This window comes from Xenopus tropicalis, chromosome 3 (genome assembly GCF_000004195.4).
Source record: "Xenopus tropicalis strain Nigerian chromosome 3, UCB_Xtro_10.0, whole genome shotgun sequence".
Classification (NCBI taxonomy): Eukaryota; Metazoa; Chordata; class Amphibia; order Anura; family Pipidae; genus Xenopus; species Xenopus tropicalis.
This window is the reverse complement of record NC_030679.2, coordinates 72,058,581-72,076,408: the sequence shown is the minus strand read 5'-3', so window position 1 is coordinate 72,076,408 and position 17,828 is coordinate 72,058,581. Positions and strand designations below refer to the sequence as shown.

General features: G+C 33.8%; 1 protein-coding gene across 5 annotated transcripts in view; it reads right to left on the bottom strand.

The window, feature by feature from the left end:
- il17rel (interleukin 17 receptor E-like) overlaps window positions 1–17,828 on the bottom strand; it is a 55,674-nt gene that overhangs the window by 13,282 nt on the left and 24,564 nt on the right. For all 5 annotated transcript variants that reach the window (XM_012959976.3, XM_031898996.1, XM_012959978.3 and 2 more), the window contains 6 exons: window positions 15,957–16,001; window positions 14,918–15,057; window positions 14,269–14,340; window positions 10,970–11,024; window positions 2,662–2,825; window positions 1,922–1,966 (listed from right to left, as the gene is read on the bottom strand). In XM_012959976.3, the coding sequence (XP_012815430.1) occupies window positions 1,922–1,966; window positions 2,662–2,825; window positions 10,970–11,024; window positions 14,269–14,340; window positions 14,918–15,057; window positions 15,957–16,001 (521 nt within the window). The remainder of the gene's footprint in view (window positions 1–1,921; window positions 1,967–2,661; window positions 2,826–10,969; window positions 11,025–14,268; window positions 14,341–14,917; window positions 15,058–15,956; window positions 16,002–17,828) is intronic.

The following is a 17,828-nucleotide window of genomic DNA, read 5'->3' as shown; positions in this document are numbered from 1 at the left end:
GAGAGGCCCAGGGGTAGTTAGGAGACAATCTCATGTGTGAGAGACTGTGATATTTTTGTTTTTTTGCAACTTCTTTATTAAGATTTAGCATAGAAAGGTTACAGTTGAACTTAGGCATTTATTTTTTCTTGTCTGTATTGTATTAATTTATTATTTAGTAATTTATGTACTATGTCATATCTACCCTCTTTATTGTGTTATAGGAGGGAGGAGGGTAGAGGCTGTGACATTTTGTTGCCATGAAGACAAACACCTTGTGAATTTGTTTTGCGTGAATAATTACAAGCAAAGCTGAACATTCTACTGCAAGACCTGCTGTTTGACTCATTCACTGTCAATTGGGCACAACATTATATTATAGCTACAGCTTTCTAAATAAAATTATTTCAAAAATCTGTATTGTTATTGAAATAACCAGTTATGCCACAAAATTTAAAAATAACTAGATTTCAACAGAAATTCTGTATCTTTTCATGCAGGGATTTTCGCTGGAGTCAGTTACTTTGTTAGATTTTGTTAGACCTAACTGTCTGATTCCTGCATGAAGATAGAATAAAGAAAGACAAGCTTTTGAAAGAGAAATAGTGAATAGCAACTGTATTATTTAAAAAAATATATATAATTGTGATATATATTAGTTATATATTAGTTATATATTTAGTAAGTTTCTTATTTCAACAGGATAAAGCTTATTTGAAGTTTTCTTATTTTCGATGTTGTAAGGAGTTGAACAAACAAGAACAAGCTGTCTTTATACAAAATTAATTTGAAATTAAGAGTTGAGTGAGTATATCATATAAGGGATAATAATATTATTTTGCTTATAGAGGAGACAATACCTTAACCTATTATTAATTCTGCAACAAAAAAGTTGTATCAATGTTTTTCTTACACAGTAAAACAAGGGTATGCCAATATATGTGGGGTTAAAATGTAATACCTGAAAAACCAAAGCAAATGCTCCATTTACCATGAAGATTTGTTTATAGAATTACTGATCCAGTAGTGCCTATTGATGATATTTAACTGTATAATTTAATTGTATATTTAAAGGAAAACTATACCCCAAACAATGTAGGTCTCTATTAAAATATTGCATAAACAAGCTCATTTGTAAAACCCTGCTTCATCTAAATAAACCATTTTCATTACAATGTACTTTTTTTAGTAGTATGTGCTATTGGGTACTCCTAAATAGAAAAGTGCCATTTTAAGAATTAAGGGCCGCCTCCTGGGATTATAGGATTCACAGGGCACACAAACAAGCCAAGGCACACATACATATTAGGCCTCATCAGCCAATGAATGGACAGAGTTCTGCCTTTTACTCCCACACTACATCCTGTTACAGGTAAAGCTGCATTATTTCTGGTCATGTGATCTCTGAGGGAGCACACAGCCCATCACTAAATGGTGGATCAAGGGAAAGGATGTTAAAGGGCAATATTTACTGATATATATTCCAGTTTGGTAAAATTCTTCAATAGGCCACTTACCATGATATAAACTATCTGTTGGTTAAGTATCCTTTCTGGGGGTATAGTTTTCCTTTAACTCTCAAATATCTGAAAGATTTCATGAAACCTAATAGCTAAACATTGGCTCTCTCGATATTGTATAATCCTGCTTACATTTTTTTTGTTTTTGTACATATGCCAAGAATTTTGTAATCACATATCACACAAAAATGTAAAATCATACCCCCAAGGAAACTGGCCTACATATTATATTTACATAGCAATGGAAAAACCATCCAGGAAGAAAGTAATTATAGGTCAGAAGGGTCATACTGTATGTGGTGAAAAGAGCATAGATTTGAAAAACTTGCTCTGAAGCAAAATAAATAGTAAGAATGCTTCCTGCTCCAGTATGTATTCTTCTGCATAGCATCACGCAGAACATGTAGCCTCATTGTTTTTACCTTTGCACAAAGTCGAGGATGAGGGTCAACTTGAACATATAAAACCTGCATAGAAAGAGTCAGTTAACAGCAATAATACATTTAGATCAGCACCTCAATTAGCAGTTTTTATGAAAGACCATGAATTAGTGTGTAATTTTATGCAGGTGCAAGTCCATAGGCTTTGGTAAATCAGAATAATTGCAAGATTATAGGCTAAATGTTATTGTAATTATTCTAAGTACTGTACATATGTCCTACATATTTTATCCAACTTCTGCTACCTATCAATTTAATTCTGTAAATCAATTTAATTCCTGTCATGCTATGTGCTATGTAAACTGAGGATCTTCCACTCCACATTGAAATAGTTATTCCTAATGCTTAGAGTTAAAGACTATACCCTCAAACAACCTTTACCCAAATAATTTGTGTGAAATCCTTAGCAGTCATACCTGTGTCATATATTTTGAGAATAAAGAGTTTCTTGGGTTACACATGTACTGATGTAAGATGTCATATCTCCATGAAAACTCCATTTTATCACTTATAAGCTAAGGTGCCAACAGTCAGGGCTCCTGCCAGGAGGCAAGGTGAGAACCATGCCACAGACGGCAGGGAGCGGCCAGTTACCAGGGGCAGCAAAAAGCTACCTCTGGTAACATTTAGTTGTCTAAAGTCTTCTATTATCATCTATTGCTTCATATATTACTTATACATTGAGTGATTTTAGAAAAAAAAACATGCAAATGACCACTTACCTTATCGTTCATTGTTCTTAATGAGCTTGGAAAGTTCACACATGTGTCATTCTGATCAATCATCCAGCAAAGACTGACAGTGGCATTAACAGGACAGAGAGGTTGCCAGGCAAGCGTCTGAGTAACAGAGTCGTATGTAATGCTGTTCCAAACTGAATCGGCATCTATAAGATATACATATATAAAATATTTCACACTAGTAACAGTTCAGTTACTTCCAGACTGCGCTAGTAAAACAAATAATGTTAGTTAGAATTGGTCATGGAAGAGTACTGATATTACACATAGGTGAACTAGCTATTATAAAATGAGATCATTTCAAACTTAACACTATAAGTTTCATAGATATAATCTTACATATAAATGAAAACATTTTGTTTTGACATTCTAAGGATTTGGACAATGTATGATCAACAGCTTTAAAACTTCTTAGGAATTATCCTCTGAGTATCCATAAAGATGTCAACAGGTATTTGTATTTCAAAAACACAGGGCCCCAGATGTAATGGCCCCGCTTATCTTAGGTGCGCGGTCTAACTTTGTTGCATTTAGACATTTTACATTTATGTCTGGAATTCTGTGAAGGCACTTTCAGAGTCGAAAGGCAGAAAAAAGTGACTGGTAAGATGGCAGAGGCATTCATTACAGTGTCTACAAGATATTCACTGTAACCAGCATTCAGTTATGTCAAATGTGATTGCATCAAATGTGATGCATCTGTGTTTTTTCCATGTTTATATAAATCTAGCTATACAAATTCCATACATCCTGTTAACTTTTTTATATAGCTTTTATAACTTTTTTATAACTTTTTATATAAAACATAGTTATAGAATTCATGTAAGGTCACTTAGTTGCATTCAGTGAACCTTGGCCAGACTGCTTACAAGCCTGTTGCTACATCCTTAGTTAGTGATCCTTTTTTTTTTTTTTTTTTTTGACCTACCCATGCAGAAAAATTTGGCAAGTGTTCCACTGCTGTTTGTTTTTTCCAAATAATTGAGTGTGTGTGGAATATGCAGACAAAGTAAATGTACAGATCAAGCACACTTTAGCTTTTTCCTTTGAAAATGCATCCCAAAATCATGTCATTGGTACAACAATTTACCTTAGTTGGAAAAAACTGTTTGGGTTCCAGATGTTTGTGTTATGTTCTGTTATCTTAAGAACATGGAATGTGTGCATTGTACATATTTATGTGTACATGTGTACATTTGAGACAATGTTCCGGAGTCTGCATAAAGAAGTAAATATTTGTCTTTTTACTTGGTTCACCCCAGAGAAACCTTCTTTCCACTAAACTTGAAGAGTTCACTTTATAATAAGGTTTTGCTAGTTGCAGGTAGCAGTATTTTAAGACAATCTGATATTAGTCATATTTGTATTTACATTTTACTGGGGGAGGCCCATTTATCAAATGCTGTTTTAAATGCTGATTAAGTAAGTTGCAGAAAGTTTAGAGTTGTTGGATGGAGCACGCCAGGACTGTTTTTTCAATAAAAAATTATCCTTTATTTCAAGTTTCCATTAAAAACATATTGCAAAACTGAAACCCCCCAGCTTAACGCGTTTCATGGTTCAACACCACTTCATCAGAAGCTATAACCCATAGTTATAGCTTCTGATGAAGTGGTGTTGAACCATGAAACGCGTTAAGCTGGGGGGTTTCAGTTTTTCAATATGTTTTTAATGGAAGCTTGAAATAAAGGATAATTTTTTATCGAAAAAGCAGTCCTGGCGTACTCCATCCAACAACTCTAACCTTTCTCCAACATTTTTCTGAGCCTGACTTTTTGTGCACTTACAAACAAAAACCTCAAAACATTTTAAACCACAAATTAAATATTGTTACAATTTGCCTTGGACAGCTCCTATCCTTCTACATGATATCAACAGCTTTTAGATGGCTTAGGTTTGTCTCTTTTTTTCATGTTTTGTCCACTTAATAAATCACAAATATTTAGAACTTTTAATGTAATTAGTAAATTCCATTATTTTAGCAGTAAAAGCTATGTATAATTGGTGAAAATTAAAAAAATCTGTGAACTTCTTTTTAGGAGTCATATCTATAATGTAACCAAACTGAAGTTGTCCTTTTGAATGTATACATCTGAGCTCTCTGCTGTGAAACTTGCTCAAATTTGGCCACAAGAATAAAGATTTATACAGCAATAGACAGGGTTTCCAGGGTTTTCCCCAAAAAATGAATTCATGTAAAAGTGTGGGAGTTCTTTCCGGAGCATCTTAAAGAGTCTATATGGGGTGGATTTCCATAGTTTCAGTATCTTAGTACAGGCTGTTGTATTTTATTTTATTATATATGTATATATATATATATATATACAGTACACACCTCAACAGAACTTTTACATTTAGAAGGTTTAACTTTGAAGCATGTCAAAGCTGTTCTGGTCATGAACTCTCTATCATTAGCAAGCTATTTTTAACAATGTAATAAGAATGATACAATGATACCACTGTATCAGTTATACCACTGGCCAATAAAAGTATATCTCAGTTGTAGATGTATGGAAAATACCACTAATAAAATGAGTGTGTGTGTGTTTATTTGCTTTTAATGCTGTGAGACAAGAGCATGGGACTGATCTTTTTTATGAGTATGGTGAAACTGTTTGTGTTTCATTTTTCTTCATGATAAATAACGCTATTGTTTTTAGCATTTTTGAGGGGACTGTTTAACTTGGCCTTATTATTCTAATAATAAGGCCAACTGCATCCGATTCACATAGAAGTACAAGTGCAGTTGCTTCAGTTTTAATGCATTGGGCACAACTCTGTCACAACAACCCTGAAATTCCAGGGTGGGGGAAATGCTGCATTGTGGGGACAAAAAACATGATGATTTTGCTCAGAATTGCACTTTGCACACTGTGGTAGTAAATGACCCCTAATATTGTGTTTTATCATTATAAATGTAGCTATCCCTTCAGGGACTATAATTCAGAAATTTTAGAAATGTAAGTAATTATAAAAAGTATTGAGAAAATAATTCACAAAAGAGAATGCTTTGATTTGTATTTAATTTATTTATTGCCAGTGTGTAAGTGTTCCATATGGATATATCCTAAACTTTATTGTACAGTTCATGAGTAAATGATTAATTCCCAATATTAAACATCACAACACTTCAGCCAGGTACATGGATGACATTCTGATCAGATGAAATTGTCTTGACCATTGGGTTTACCCCCACCTAAAATAAGAGGAACAATTACTCTACATGTGTAGCTTATCTAAAAAATATTTATTGCTCGCTACATAATACCAAACTCTTAGACACTCCCAAAAATGTCACACTGACAACCAAAAGCCAGACCCTTTATCTGCTTGTAGCCTTTGCTATCAATGAAAGAGATTCTGTAGGAACAAAGGGTTCAGCCTCTGGACATCATTCCTTGCAGCCGAGCTCTCCGTTCCTAGAGAATTTTTTCATCTGTACACAGCATCCTGGCAGTTGGGGGTTATATGAACCATAATCAAGGCCCTAGCACACAACCAATTAATTTGTTGATATTTATCATTTCTTGATATTCATCTTTTGCTATGTCCCTTATCATTTAAACAAAATATAATGGAAGAAACCATTAGAAAGCTTAAAACTGTAAATAACTGTAAAAATGTAATAATGTCAAATGTGACATTAAAAATGTTAAAAAAAATTTGCCCAGGAGCAGTAATCCATAACAACCAATAAAATGTTTGCTTTTAAACAGGTGACCAGTAAATTCTTGCTGCTGATTGGCTGCTATGGGTTACTGCTCCTGGGCAAACCTCAATAGACTGGATGCTATAAAAAGACACAAATCTTTTTATTTTTTGAGATATGTCATTTTGAATGATGTAATATGTCATTTACATTAAGCAGTTATATGTTCTACAAACCTGAATTATATATTGTTTTAGAGAATGCACATACAAATTCTTTGAAAATTTTTTGAAAAAGTTTTATCGATGGCATGTCATATGAATATTAAAATATTTACAGATACAAACATATTTTAGTATCACCCTCAAAAAGCTAGTACTAAACCCAAAGCAATGTAGGTCTCTATGAATAAACAAGCTCATATGTAAAACCCTGCTTCATCTAAATAAACCAATTTCATAAAAAGATACTTCTTTAGTAATATTTGCTATTGGGTCAATAAAAATTGCTATTTTAAGAATTTAGGGCCACCTTCTGGGGTCATAGAATTCACAGTGCACACAAACATGCTAGGCCCCATCAGCCAATGAATGGACGTAGTTCTGTCTTTTGCTCCCACACTACTTCCTGTTACAGTTAGAGCTGCATTATTTCTGGTCATGGGAGGGAGCACACAACCCATCATTAATGGTGGATCAAGGCAAAGGATGTAAAAGGGCAATATTTACTGATATATATTCCAGTTTGGTCGCTTAACATAATATAAACTGTCTGTTGGTTAAGTATTTATTCTGGGGGTATAGTTTTCCTTTAATGTATTGAATCATCTCTATAAATAAGCCAGGCTACAATGCCTATTATTATGTCACTGGGAAATTATTATCATAATCACATATTTATTAAGTGCCAACATACTCGTCAGCACTGAAATGTGAAAAGCATAATTAGTTTTTGTCTAAGCCACAGGTTTGCTTCAGTGCTACAGAAATGCTTAGTGCGGCAAGTCAGCATAACAGATAAAGCAAGTGTTTAATTGATGCTTTTGCGCATCTTTCTCTAAATAAATCTTTCAGTAAACAAGTTTAACTTGAGAATACCAGTGCACCTCTATGTACAATAAAGTGGCACTGTTATCACATAATTACTTTTATTTTTTTTTTATTTTTTTTTATTTTTTATTTATAGCCAAGATTTTAGGGGTCATTTATGAACAGCAAGTGCAATTGCAGTAATGCAAAATGGTCTTAGTCTCAAAAATACCATTCAGCCTCTCCTTGCCCTTCCACACAGTTGTGCCAAAAATCACATGCGGTTGGACCTGCTGATTGTAGCAGTGAAACCTAAAAAATAGGCTCATAACTCGCAACTAAAGAACTGGTCACAGATATCATTTTATTGGTACAAGTGACATTTTAATACTAGAAGCGACACCAACTAGACTTTTAAAATTCTTGTCAAATCACAAACGGCTCTTGTGAGACAATTTGCAACTGGTGTTCATTTTTTTTATTTGCAGTTTTTGAATTATCTAGCTTTTTGTTTAGCAGTTCTCCAGTTTGGCATTTCAGCTGCTTTATGGTTAGAAAGATAGGTAATAAAACATAACCATTAAATAGTAGCCTTACATAGCAACAATGTTTTTGGTTGCTAGAGGTCAGCCATTTGAAAGCTGAAAAAAGTAGGCAATTAATTCAAAAGCTTCAAAAAAAGATGTCCAATTGAAAAGCAGCTAGGAATAGACCAATTGTGTAATATACTAAAAGTTAACCCCTTTAACACATCATCTGCAACTGTGTCAAAATTTTAACTTTTTTGTTTATAAGTGGTAACACAAACATCATTTTGTAACATTATTGTCATTTCTCCTGCACTCCCTACGTTAAAAGAGATTAATTTGCTGTAAAAATGAATACAAAAATAAAGATTTATTCATGCAATCTATCCTCTTAGCCTACCACTTGACCCATTAACATGGAGTATATGTTGCTTTCATACATCATATGATTCATACATCATTCACTTTTCTAAAGGTTGCTAGAAGAGATTTCTTAAAGTCAGCAAAACAAAAGGTCAGATTATATCTAAACAGAAAACATGTTTGTGCTTGCGTGCATTTGTAAAGTAATTTCTTGCGTGTTTTGATCTCATAGATAACGAAGTTTAGGTTGTTACTGGCATTTACTTTTGATACATATTGTGCTTCCATAGCAATGCATGGTGCACTTCTTATTTCCATTTCCTACTTCTTTACTTTATTAGTATTATCCTTAACCCCATCCGCTCATCTTTCACACTATTTATAAATTTTAAACCACCTCTAACTTTTTCAGATCTCTCTTATTTTTTTAACATGAAAGCAAATGTCCATTTTGTAACATAAAAAAGTTTCAAAGGTCTTACCATGTAACTTTAAATGCATGGGATTTAGCATTAGTTGAAATTGAATTAAATATTAGTTTTTTAATTGTGGCTGACTGATTTTAATTCAAATATGATCATTGTTCCAACATGCTTTAAAAAGTGCATTTCACATTCAGATGACAATAAAATGCTGGTGAATTGATACTTCGATAATTTATTCCAAGGGGTTGAACTCATATGAAAGATAACTTTACAGAAATACAGCATTACAGGCCTAGATAGCATATAAACCAAAATATATAATGCACGAGACAGTTTAACAACAACACAGCGTTGATGATATTCCCACAAGGGTAAAAGGCAAATAACACGTATTCCTTCTTCTAAACTAAATGTACATATTCAAAATATATGTTGTTCTTAGCAAAGGAACACGTTTAGTATTTATGTTAATCTAAACACATATTTTGTAAAGCTGTATATAAAAACATTGGAGTAATAAAATTTTGCATTTGCTGTGGTGGGCTGAAATGTATCAAGAAACATATGTTCACACATTTCACATCTGTCATAACAAATGTCCTTGCATGAGCTTTAAAGTAAAAGTACAGCCTGGTGCTTTTACATTACCTATCAGATCCCCCAAGTTCTTCTATGAGGGGGCTGCCATATTTGTGCAGCAGAAAATTCTTCTAGTGTTAGAAATTCCAAACTGACAGGCTGAGAAGGGACAGTCAGGTTGGCAAAACAATCAGGTTTATACACTTCAAGTAACAATTACTTACAAAAGCAGCCCTATCAGCAAAAAACGTTCAACATGACCTATAGGTGACTTTTTACGTTTTTAATGTCAGTATCACTTTAAATGATGAACAATGAAGTAGGGAAAATGGAGCAGTGTCATAGCAGAATCTTGCAGTAATTTAAAAATGCATAAAGATAGTTGTGTGGAATCCCAGAAAACTACAGTATTCAAGGCCTTTAATGTGTTTCTGTATGCTTCTTAATTATACTTGATCAAGAGAGGATGACTTCAGATGCTGTACATCTGCCTATAGAAAACGGGTATTTTTCCAACCTTCTCCTCTCTATCCCTCTCACATAATCTACCCACTCTTGGCAGCAGGTTTTATATTGCACTTTAGTCTGGTTCTGGAATATCTGCCACATCTAATAACACAACATGTGTATTTTTCAGGGCTTCTCCTGCTATGTAAACCAAGGGTACTCCCATGCATTTTACCATTTTCATAACTTCTTTAGTACACTCCTCCAAATCAAACAGTCAGTAGATTATCTCTGCTTCATATCAATACATATAAATGTTCATATAATTGGGGTTTCTTGTAGAAACTACACATACAAAAAAAGCCCACATGTTTACTTAAATATAATAAATAATACAGTGGATGTAAACAATATTTTAAATCAGGTGGTGTAAATAGGATGTAAAGTTGAAAACTAAAAGCTCAGTCCCAGGTTCTCTATTAAAAAGGAAACCTATACATTCATTAAAAAATCCATCATGTTTAAAAAATCTTTATATGCCCGCTAACTGCACTACTTCGAGACCACCAGCACTGCTCCAAGTTCTAGATGGCAGGAAAGTGGCAAGCAGGTTTGTTTGGGACCATGTTTAGCTTTAGTGAGAAGGGAAGACATGGAACAACTCCATACACTTCTTCCCTGCCTTGAAAGCAGTGTTGCTTTTTCCACTGTAGTCCACTCAGTAAGCAGAACTAGTAGAGTAAAGAGAGAAATTGCAGGCAAGGTATTTCATTTTTTAATGTATATTGTAAATAGGTTACTTTTGTAAGACTGGGCTTTTCATTTTTGACTTTATATGCCCTTTTAAGGAGAACTAAACCCTGGGCATTTACCCTGCCCAGACTCTAAAAGGAGGTGTGATAAACCGCTGTGCATCCTCTCTTGTTGTCCACAGAGTACTATCATATACCATCTGTATCGTGAGTATACTTGACTTAACCCTGCATCATCATTTGTTTTTGACAATAAACTTGTACTATAGTTCAATTGAACTTATGTTACCACCCTAAATTTTCAGTATCTCAGTAGCAGCATTGATACTGACATATTTAAAACATCAAATCAAACCTTTAAATCAATATTGATGGACACATAGACAGATAGATAGATAGATAGATAGATACAAATATGTTTATGATTATTCGTTTTGCCACACTGTAAGATATGCAAATATATACAGTTTAGACCAATTCTAACATTTATTTAAAACTCTTTATAAAATATTTTACTTGCCATTTTTGAACGGACAAAGACGCACTCTTCTTGAGTCAGGAATCGCTGACCAGCCCTAAAGAAACAAAATCAATGATTTGTTCATGTTGAAGAATTTGTAGATCATTTTCATTTTTGCTCACTTGGAGAAATATATTTCTAGTATAAAATAAAGGCAGGATTTAGACCATAGCGAATGCAGTAAAACTTCAGGGGGAAACAAAAATTGCAAATATAGAAAATGTGCACAATATTTATTAGACATTGACGAAATGGAAATTTAAATTTTTATGTTTTGTTTTCTTTTTAAAGATCCAAGGGAAAGATTGTTTGTATAGATTATCCTTTTTTCCAATAAAGATTTTTATTACACTCCCTATTATATAAACACCGTGAAACAACATTCGAAAAAACTTTCCTTTTGCCTAAAGCCAAGTGACTTTCATTTAAATGTGTTTATCTTATTCTGTTGAGCCCACACATGCAGAAAAATAATCCCGGTTACTGTATGTAATTGAACCCAGGGAGAATTTAAAGGTGTTATTCGTTTACTGAAAGATTCATTATTACTGCTCATCTCATTGGGTTTCATTTAAATTTATATAATAAACATATCTTCTAAATGGAAAAGTTGTGGAGATGAAGGATGACACATGAAGTAAATCTGCACTCACATTTTCTTGTTTCCGTTAGCAATCCCAAAACATTTAGAAAAAGAAATCCGTATTTATAGGTTTGTTTTTTCTTAAATGGGCAGCTCTAGAGACACAGTATAATATTAAAGCAGTTTCTTGGCCAGTAAGAAGCATTTTGGTTCCTACATTTTAGCAATAACTATACTGGAGGTGGGAAGGTCTGCCACTGTCTTTGTATTGACTACATGTGAGTGTAATTGCAAGTGGCTGAATCCTATGACAAGCAAGTAATGAACTTCAGGCCAGATTTAGCAACATTCTGATTTTAGTGGTATTTGAGGTTTTTGAAATCATGAAAAACCTAATTTCCACTAAAACCACAAATTTCAAGTCATTTATTAAAAGATTCAAATTGAAAAAGCAGGAACGAATTAAAGTGCAGAATAAAAATGAAAAAGCAAAAAACTAAATTTTTTTGTTTTTGACAAATTTTTGTGCGCTTATAAATAAAAAAAACCAAAAACCCCTAAAACCACAAATTAAATAAAAATTGCGACAACTTTTAGATGGTGTAGTTTTGTCTTTTTTTCATGTTTTTTTTCACGTAATAAATCATGAATTTCTGTAACAGGTATGGGTCCTGCAATCGAGAATGCACAGGACTTGGGGTTTTCCGGATAAGGGGTCTTCCCATAATTTGGATCTCTATATCTTAAGTCTGCTTAAAAATAATTTAAACAGTAATTAAACCCAATATGATTGTTTTGACTTTGGACTAATTATATTATTATAGTTGGGATCAAGTACAAGGTACTGCCTTATTATTAAAGAGAAAAGGGAAATATTTTAAAAAATGTGAATTATTTGATTAAAATGGAGTCTATGTGAGATGACCTTTCTTTAATTTTGAACTTTATGGATAACAGGTCCTTTACCTGTATAATTTCACTATTCATGAAATAATAAGGGGGCTATTCATAAATAGCCCCCTTAATGTTACATTTCCTCCTTCATGAACATTAAATAGCTTTTAAATATTGACTGATAGCACTGTTTTGATGCAGTGTTAACACCACCAGAACAATGTTCTGTGATTATCCTAAGGGGCCTGTTTACTAAGGTTTGTATTTTTTTCCCATGATGCATTTTTTTTGCGCTAAAAACATTTTTTTATTTCAAAAACACAATTTTTTGCCATTTATAATGCCATCTAAAAGCTGTTGAGGTCATGTAGAAGTCAAAAGAATTGTCCATGGCAATATTTTTACTGTCCTTTTTTAGTAATTTTGGGGGGAGCTATTCACTGTATTTAAGTAATGTAAAATTCACGATTCAAGGTTTCCGCATTTTTTACACATCTCTGAGTCTGCGGGGGGTTTTGTTGCAGTTTTTAATAAATGCATGGACAGTAGTTCATTTTTTAAAAGTAAGTTTAGTCATGTTAAAAACTTCTAAAATTACACAAATTAACATTTTGATAAATAGGCCTCCATGTGTTAAGTTTGTGTTTTCCAGTACATACTTGTAGTAAGTTGGCCTTTAGGATATTTACTGATGATTATTACATTTACTACATTGTGGATTTGATGTTTGAGCACTAATGACCAGTGGAAATAATCAGTATTGACCAGAAAAACATGACAAGTCCCACTTGTTCTTTACCTCTCCCTTTCCGCATATAAATTTGTGTGGACATACACCTTTCATTTACTATTCAAGCACATGTAGGGACCCATATGGTTAAGCTCCCCTGTGGCTTTAATTCCCTACTTCTTTCTCATTTTACTGTTACTGGGCAAAGTCCCGTGTATCTAGTTTAAACTATACTTTACAACTTATTGGTTTATGTGGTTGTCCCCACACCTTGCAATCCAATATAGTGTCTAGCAAGGAGGTGTGACTTCCTCTTTGGCTGCCTTTGTATCTCAGGTGAAGCTCCACTGAGCCTGGGAGCAGGACTAGGCCCCAGTAAAGCCTTATTGCCCCAGTGTGTTACCATCCACTCTGGTGATGTCAAGGACAGGGACCCTGTGAATGAGGACTAGTAAGATAGTTACTCTTGTTGAGCACTCTCTAGGAGAGTGAGGTAGAGAGGGAAGGAAGCAAGGGCAGTTTTAAACCCCACCAAGGAAAGCAGCTGTAAGTACCCTTCCATCCGGCAATGCTGACTCAGCGTAGGGCCACGTAGTAGACACAGGAGACGGGCAAGATCAAACCCTGATCCCTAGTCACCTGGAGGACTCTCAAGCTAGGGGTTATCAACCTGAGGACTGATGTATCTATCCTGACTGCTTCCAAAGGGGTGCCAAGCTAACCGGGTGCATTTACCCTGCCCAGACTCTAAAAGGAGGTTGGATAAACCGCTGTGCATCCTCTCTTGTTGTCCACAGAGTACTATCATATACCATCTGTATTGTGAGTATACTTGACTTAACCCTGCATCATCATTTATTTTTGACAATAAACTTGTACTATAGTTCAACTGCAAGATCCTTCTGGCATCCATCTTTGCTAAATTGCACTACACACAGCTACGAGTTGTAGTTCTACTACACCCTTGCTCCACATGATCTCTTCCACCTAGCGAAGGCCCATCCTGTTTAATTGAGTCGCATGTAGCCCATGTGCTAATCCCAACACTAGCCTGGGTCTAAATATAGCCAAACAAAGTTAAAGTTAATTTACCTCAATACATAAGCAGGGTAAGATTTCAGGATAATGCAACGTCACTGATCTTATTGCATTGTCTGCTTTTATCTGAAAGAAAACAATGAACAAGCTTTTTAAGCTTGAATGGTAAAAAAATAAACAGATATTGTTTCAGTATTAAGATCTTCTTCATGTTAAATATATAGGTTAATGTAACTAAAAGAGTAAGTTTTGTATAAGGTCTAAGTGTCCATAATAACCAATGAGCAATAAAAAAATGTACCAGTCGTCTGCTTAAAAGCACACACCAGATTGGTTCCTATGGTTTACTGGGCCTAGTGCAAATGTTGCCACTTTTATTATTTTATAATCATAGTCAATACATAAAAATCTATACAGTGATTTTCTATGCATTAGCAAGATAATATCAATTTATGAAGTGACTCAAACTATTCACTGCAGTTTGTTTCATTGACTTATATGTTATGGTTTACTAATTATGTTGTTAATAGAATGTGTAGAAACTGTTCCACCCTATATGACACGTGATTGTAAAATTCCTACTGTTTTTAAACTACACTACCTGTAGTGTTGGTTATAAACAACATTTTTTAAAAACTCCACTACCACTTGTTATAGCTCCAACAAATACATTTAATCACTAAGCATAAGATCATTTACTAACCAATGCATGTGCTCCAATATCTTTGCAGATGAAACGCTTTAGGCAAAGGCGGACATTATAATCAAATCCTTCAGTTATATCCGAAACATGTATTGTTATGGATTTCTTCTCTTCATTCACCATGTAATCTAATTTACCAGCTAAAAAATGTTAAATACATATCAGAACATAATATCAGGGCAAGAAAACTTGAATCATGAATATTATAACACACAGCAAAACAGTAAGAAGATTAATATGCAGTTCTGCATTTTAATAAAAAATAAAAACATTAAATATGGTGTTATTTAAAAAAAAGAGCTTGAAAATGATTATGTGATCCCTTAAAAATAAAAAAAAATAACTGGAATGCAACTAAATGACATTATAACCTATATTTTCAATCAGTCTGCCAGTTATCAAATTATTTGTGAAAACTCAAAATAGAAAATAGCTTGGAACTTGAAAATATAATTCCCATTGCCTTCTACATGAACTCGACAGCTTTTTATTGCCAATTTTTACATACAACTTATCAAATTATTTTCCAAAGCAAACTTAAAATTAAATTGTGGTAAACTGTGGAAAAAACTGCTACATTTTAATTTAGATTTATGAGTTTTCTATTACAATTATCACAACATTGCTTCTTATAATGTACTCTATGTATATTTATTAAAAAGTACACCAAAATGTAAATTATACAACTCCAAAATATATACAGGTATGGTATCCCTTATCCGGAAACCCATTATCCAGAAAGCTGTGTACTTTCTCATTTTCAGTACTCATATTTTCAGTTTTAGTATGAGCAATAAATTTAGTTCTTATTACAAATAAGTCTTTGTTCAGAGTTACTGGATTTGATACTTAACCTGTGGTTTCAAGCATTCATATAGATCACAGAATTCCCAGATACATGGTTATATTCTCTGAAGCACATTAATTAATTTTCTACATGATATCATTTAAAAATAATACTGTTATACTACAGAAGACAAATATACATGACAGGCATCTGCATTTAATAAAGAAACAGTAATGTATCCCTTTAACTTACCTAAACATGACAATATGTTATTTTCTATGTCTTTATTGTCGCAATCTAGGAAAAATGTGTAATTAAAATGGAGGATTATTATCTCAGATAAATTGTTTAATAGTATATATATGCCCAGTATGATGAACACAATCATGAAATAAAATTAGCTAATGTAATAATGCAAAACAATTTAAAATTAAAGTGCATTTTGAATATGTAAAAAAAATATGGTCCAACTGGGCAGGATACGGGGAAAAAACTTGACCTCATGGGCCTCGCCGACCTAAACCCGCTTCCCTGGAACGCAGGGAACACTCCCCCATCTCCACTTCCCTGATCACAGAGATGGAGGAAGGAGGTAAAAGGGACATGATGCTGGGGAGGATGCAACAGGGAAGAGGGGCTTTTTGCAAGCAGTTATAGAAAAAGAGTAAAAGAGCAACTTGAAATGGGATGCTATGCTATGGTTCCTGTCTGTCATCACCAACCATCATGCAGGGGGAATGTATTCAGACTCAGACATGGCAGTACTAAAAAAAACCTTTTCAAAATAGTTATTTAAAAAAAAAAATTATGGTTAATGGCAAATAATATTTTTACCAGTATACTAGTATCCCATTACTGATGTTTTCCTGGTTTTTCTTCAAAGGGATGCTGTTTGTTTTAATAACTGTAAACACTTTGAATTTCATTTCAGAATTAAAAAAAAAAGTTATAGTTTTATCAAAACAAGTAAGATCACTCTAGATTTGTCAATTTGTCAAGTCCCTTTAATTACTTCCTAGTACACCGCTGGAGTAGGAAGGACTATAGGCCCCACAAGCGCATATGGTTCATTTCAAGATGATTACCAAATCATCATGATTACCAAAAATTACCACTGTATACCTCCTACAAAGCTACTAACTACTGCCATATATCCTGATGGAACACTGACATTACGTACATAAGCAAATGTACTTCTGTGGTCTTTTTCAAAGCTATTGTTCAAGACACATTACAAAGCTTTATGCATGAATTACACAATATTGACAATCTCTGAAGAGAAGAGATTATGTCATTACACAAACTTTAAGAATGTATGAAACATTATTATTGTTATACAATATATATCCTTCTTCCTTATATAAATATTGTGTATCACTTCTTTCTTAAGTCAGTAATGCCCAGGAGGACAGGGGTCCCAGGAGCTGCATGGTGTGCTCAGATGGACCATGTGCTCAGCTGTGCCCCTAAAACTACAGGACACCAGGAAACCTGGTTATTATCTGCACAGGTAATAAACAGAGAATAACATTCTTTGAATGCATGTACATTACATAAAATAATTCACATTGTAATCAATGATTCAAACTCTCTACAGTGGTGCCTGATTTAATAATAGAACATTACACCATGGTACATGCATTTTACATACTAATGAAAAAAGCCGTACAAAGGAAAATGGGATTTACTGGACTGTGACCAATATGAAATATAAATGTTTGACCAACCTGTGTTATCCATGGAATGGTAAAGTCAGATAAAATGAATAACTGCAATGAAATGCTAGAACAGTGAAGGGTCCCTTCCTTCCTGTTTAAATACATAGTTAGTTTAGGATTGATTTAAATAATAGCTATTTTGTAAAAGTTCTGAATTACAGAAAATGTTGTTTCTGTAGCACAGCAAAAATGTCTTTTTTAGAAGCAAGTCTAAAAAATTTCCTGGGACATGCAGTGCTGGGTCCCTAAAATAGTCCACGAATCCACTGTAGCAGGAGGAAACATTGCGCAACTTTGCTAAACAAAGCTACGTGTATGCCTTCCCACCAGTGATTTACTTTATTGCTGGTGGGAAGTTATTTTGGGTAGATTATTCGCCCGCGGTAGCAGAGATTTATCCACGGGC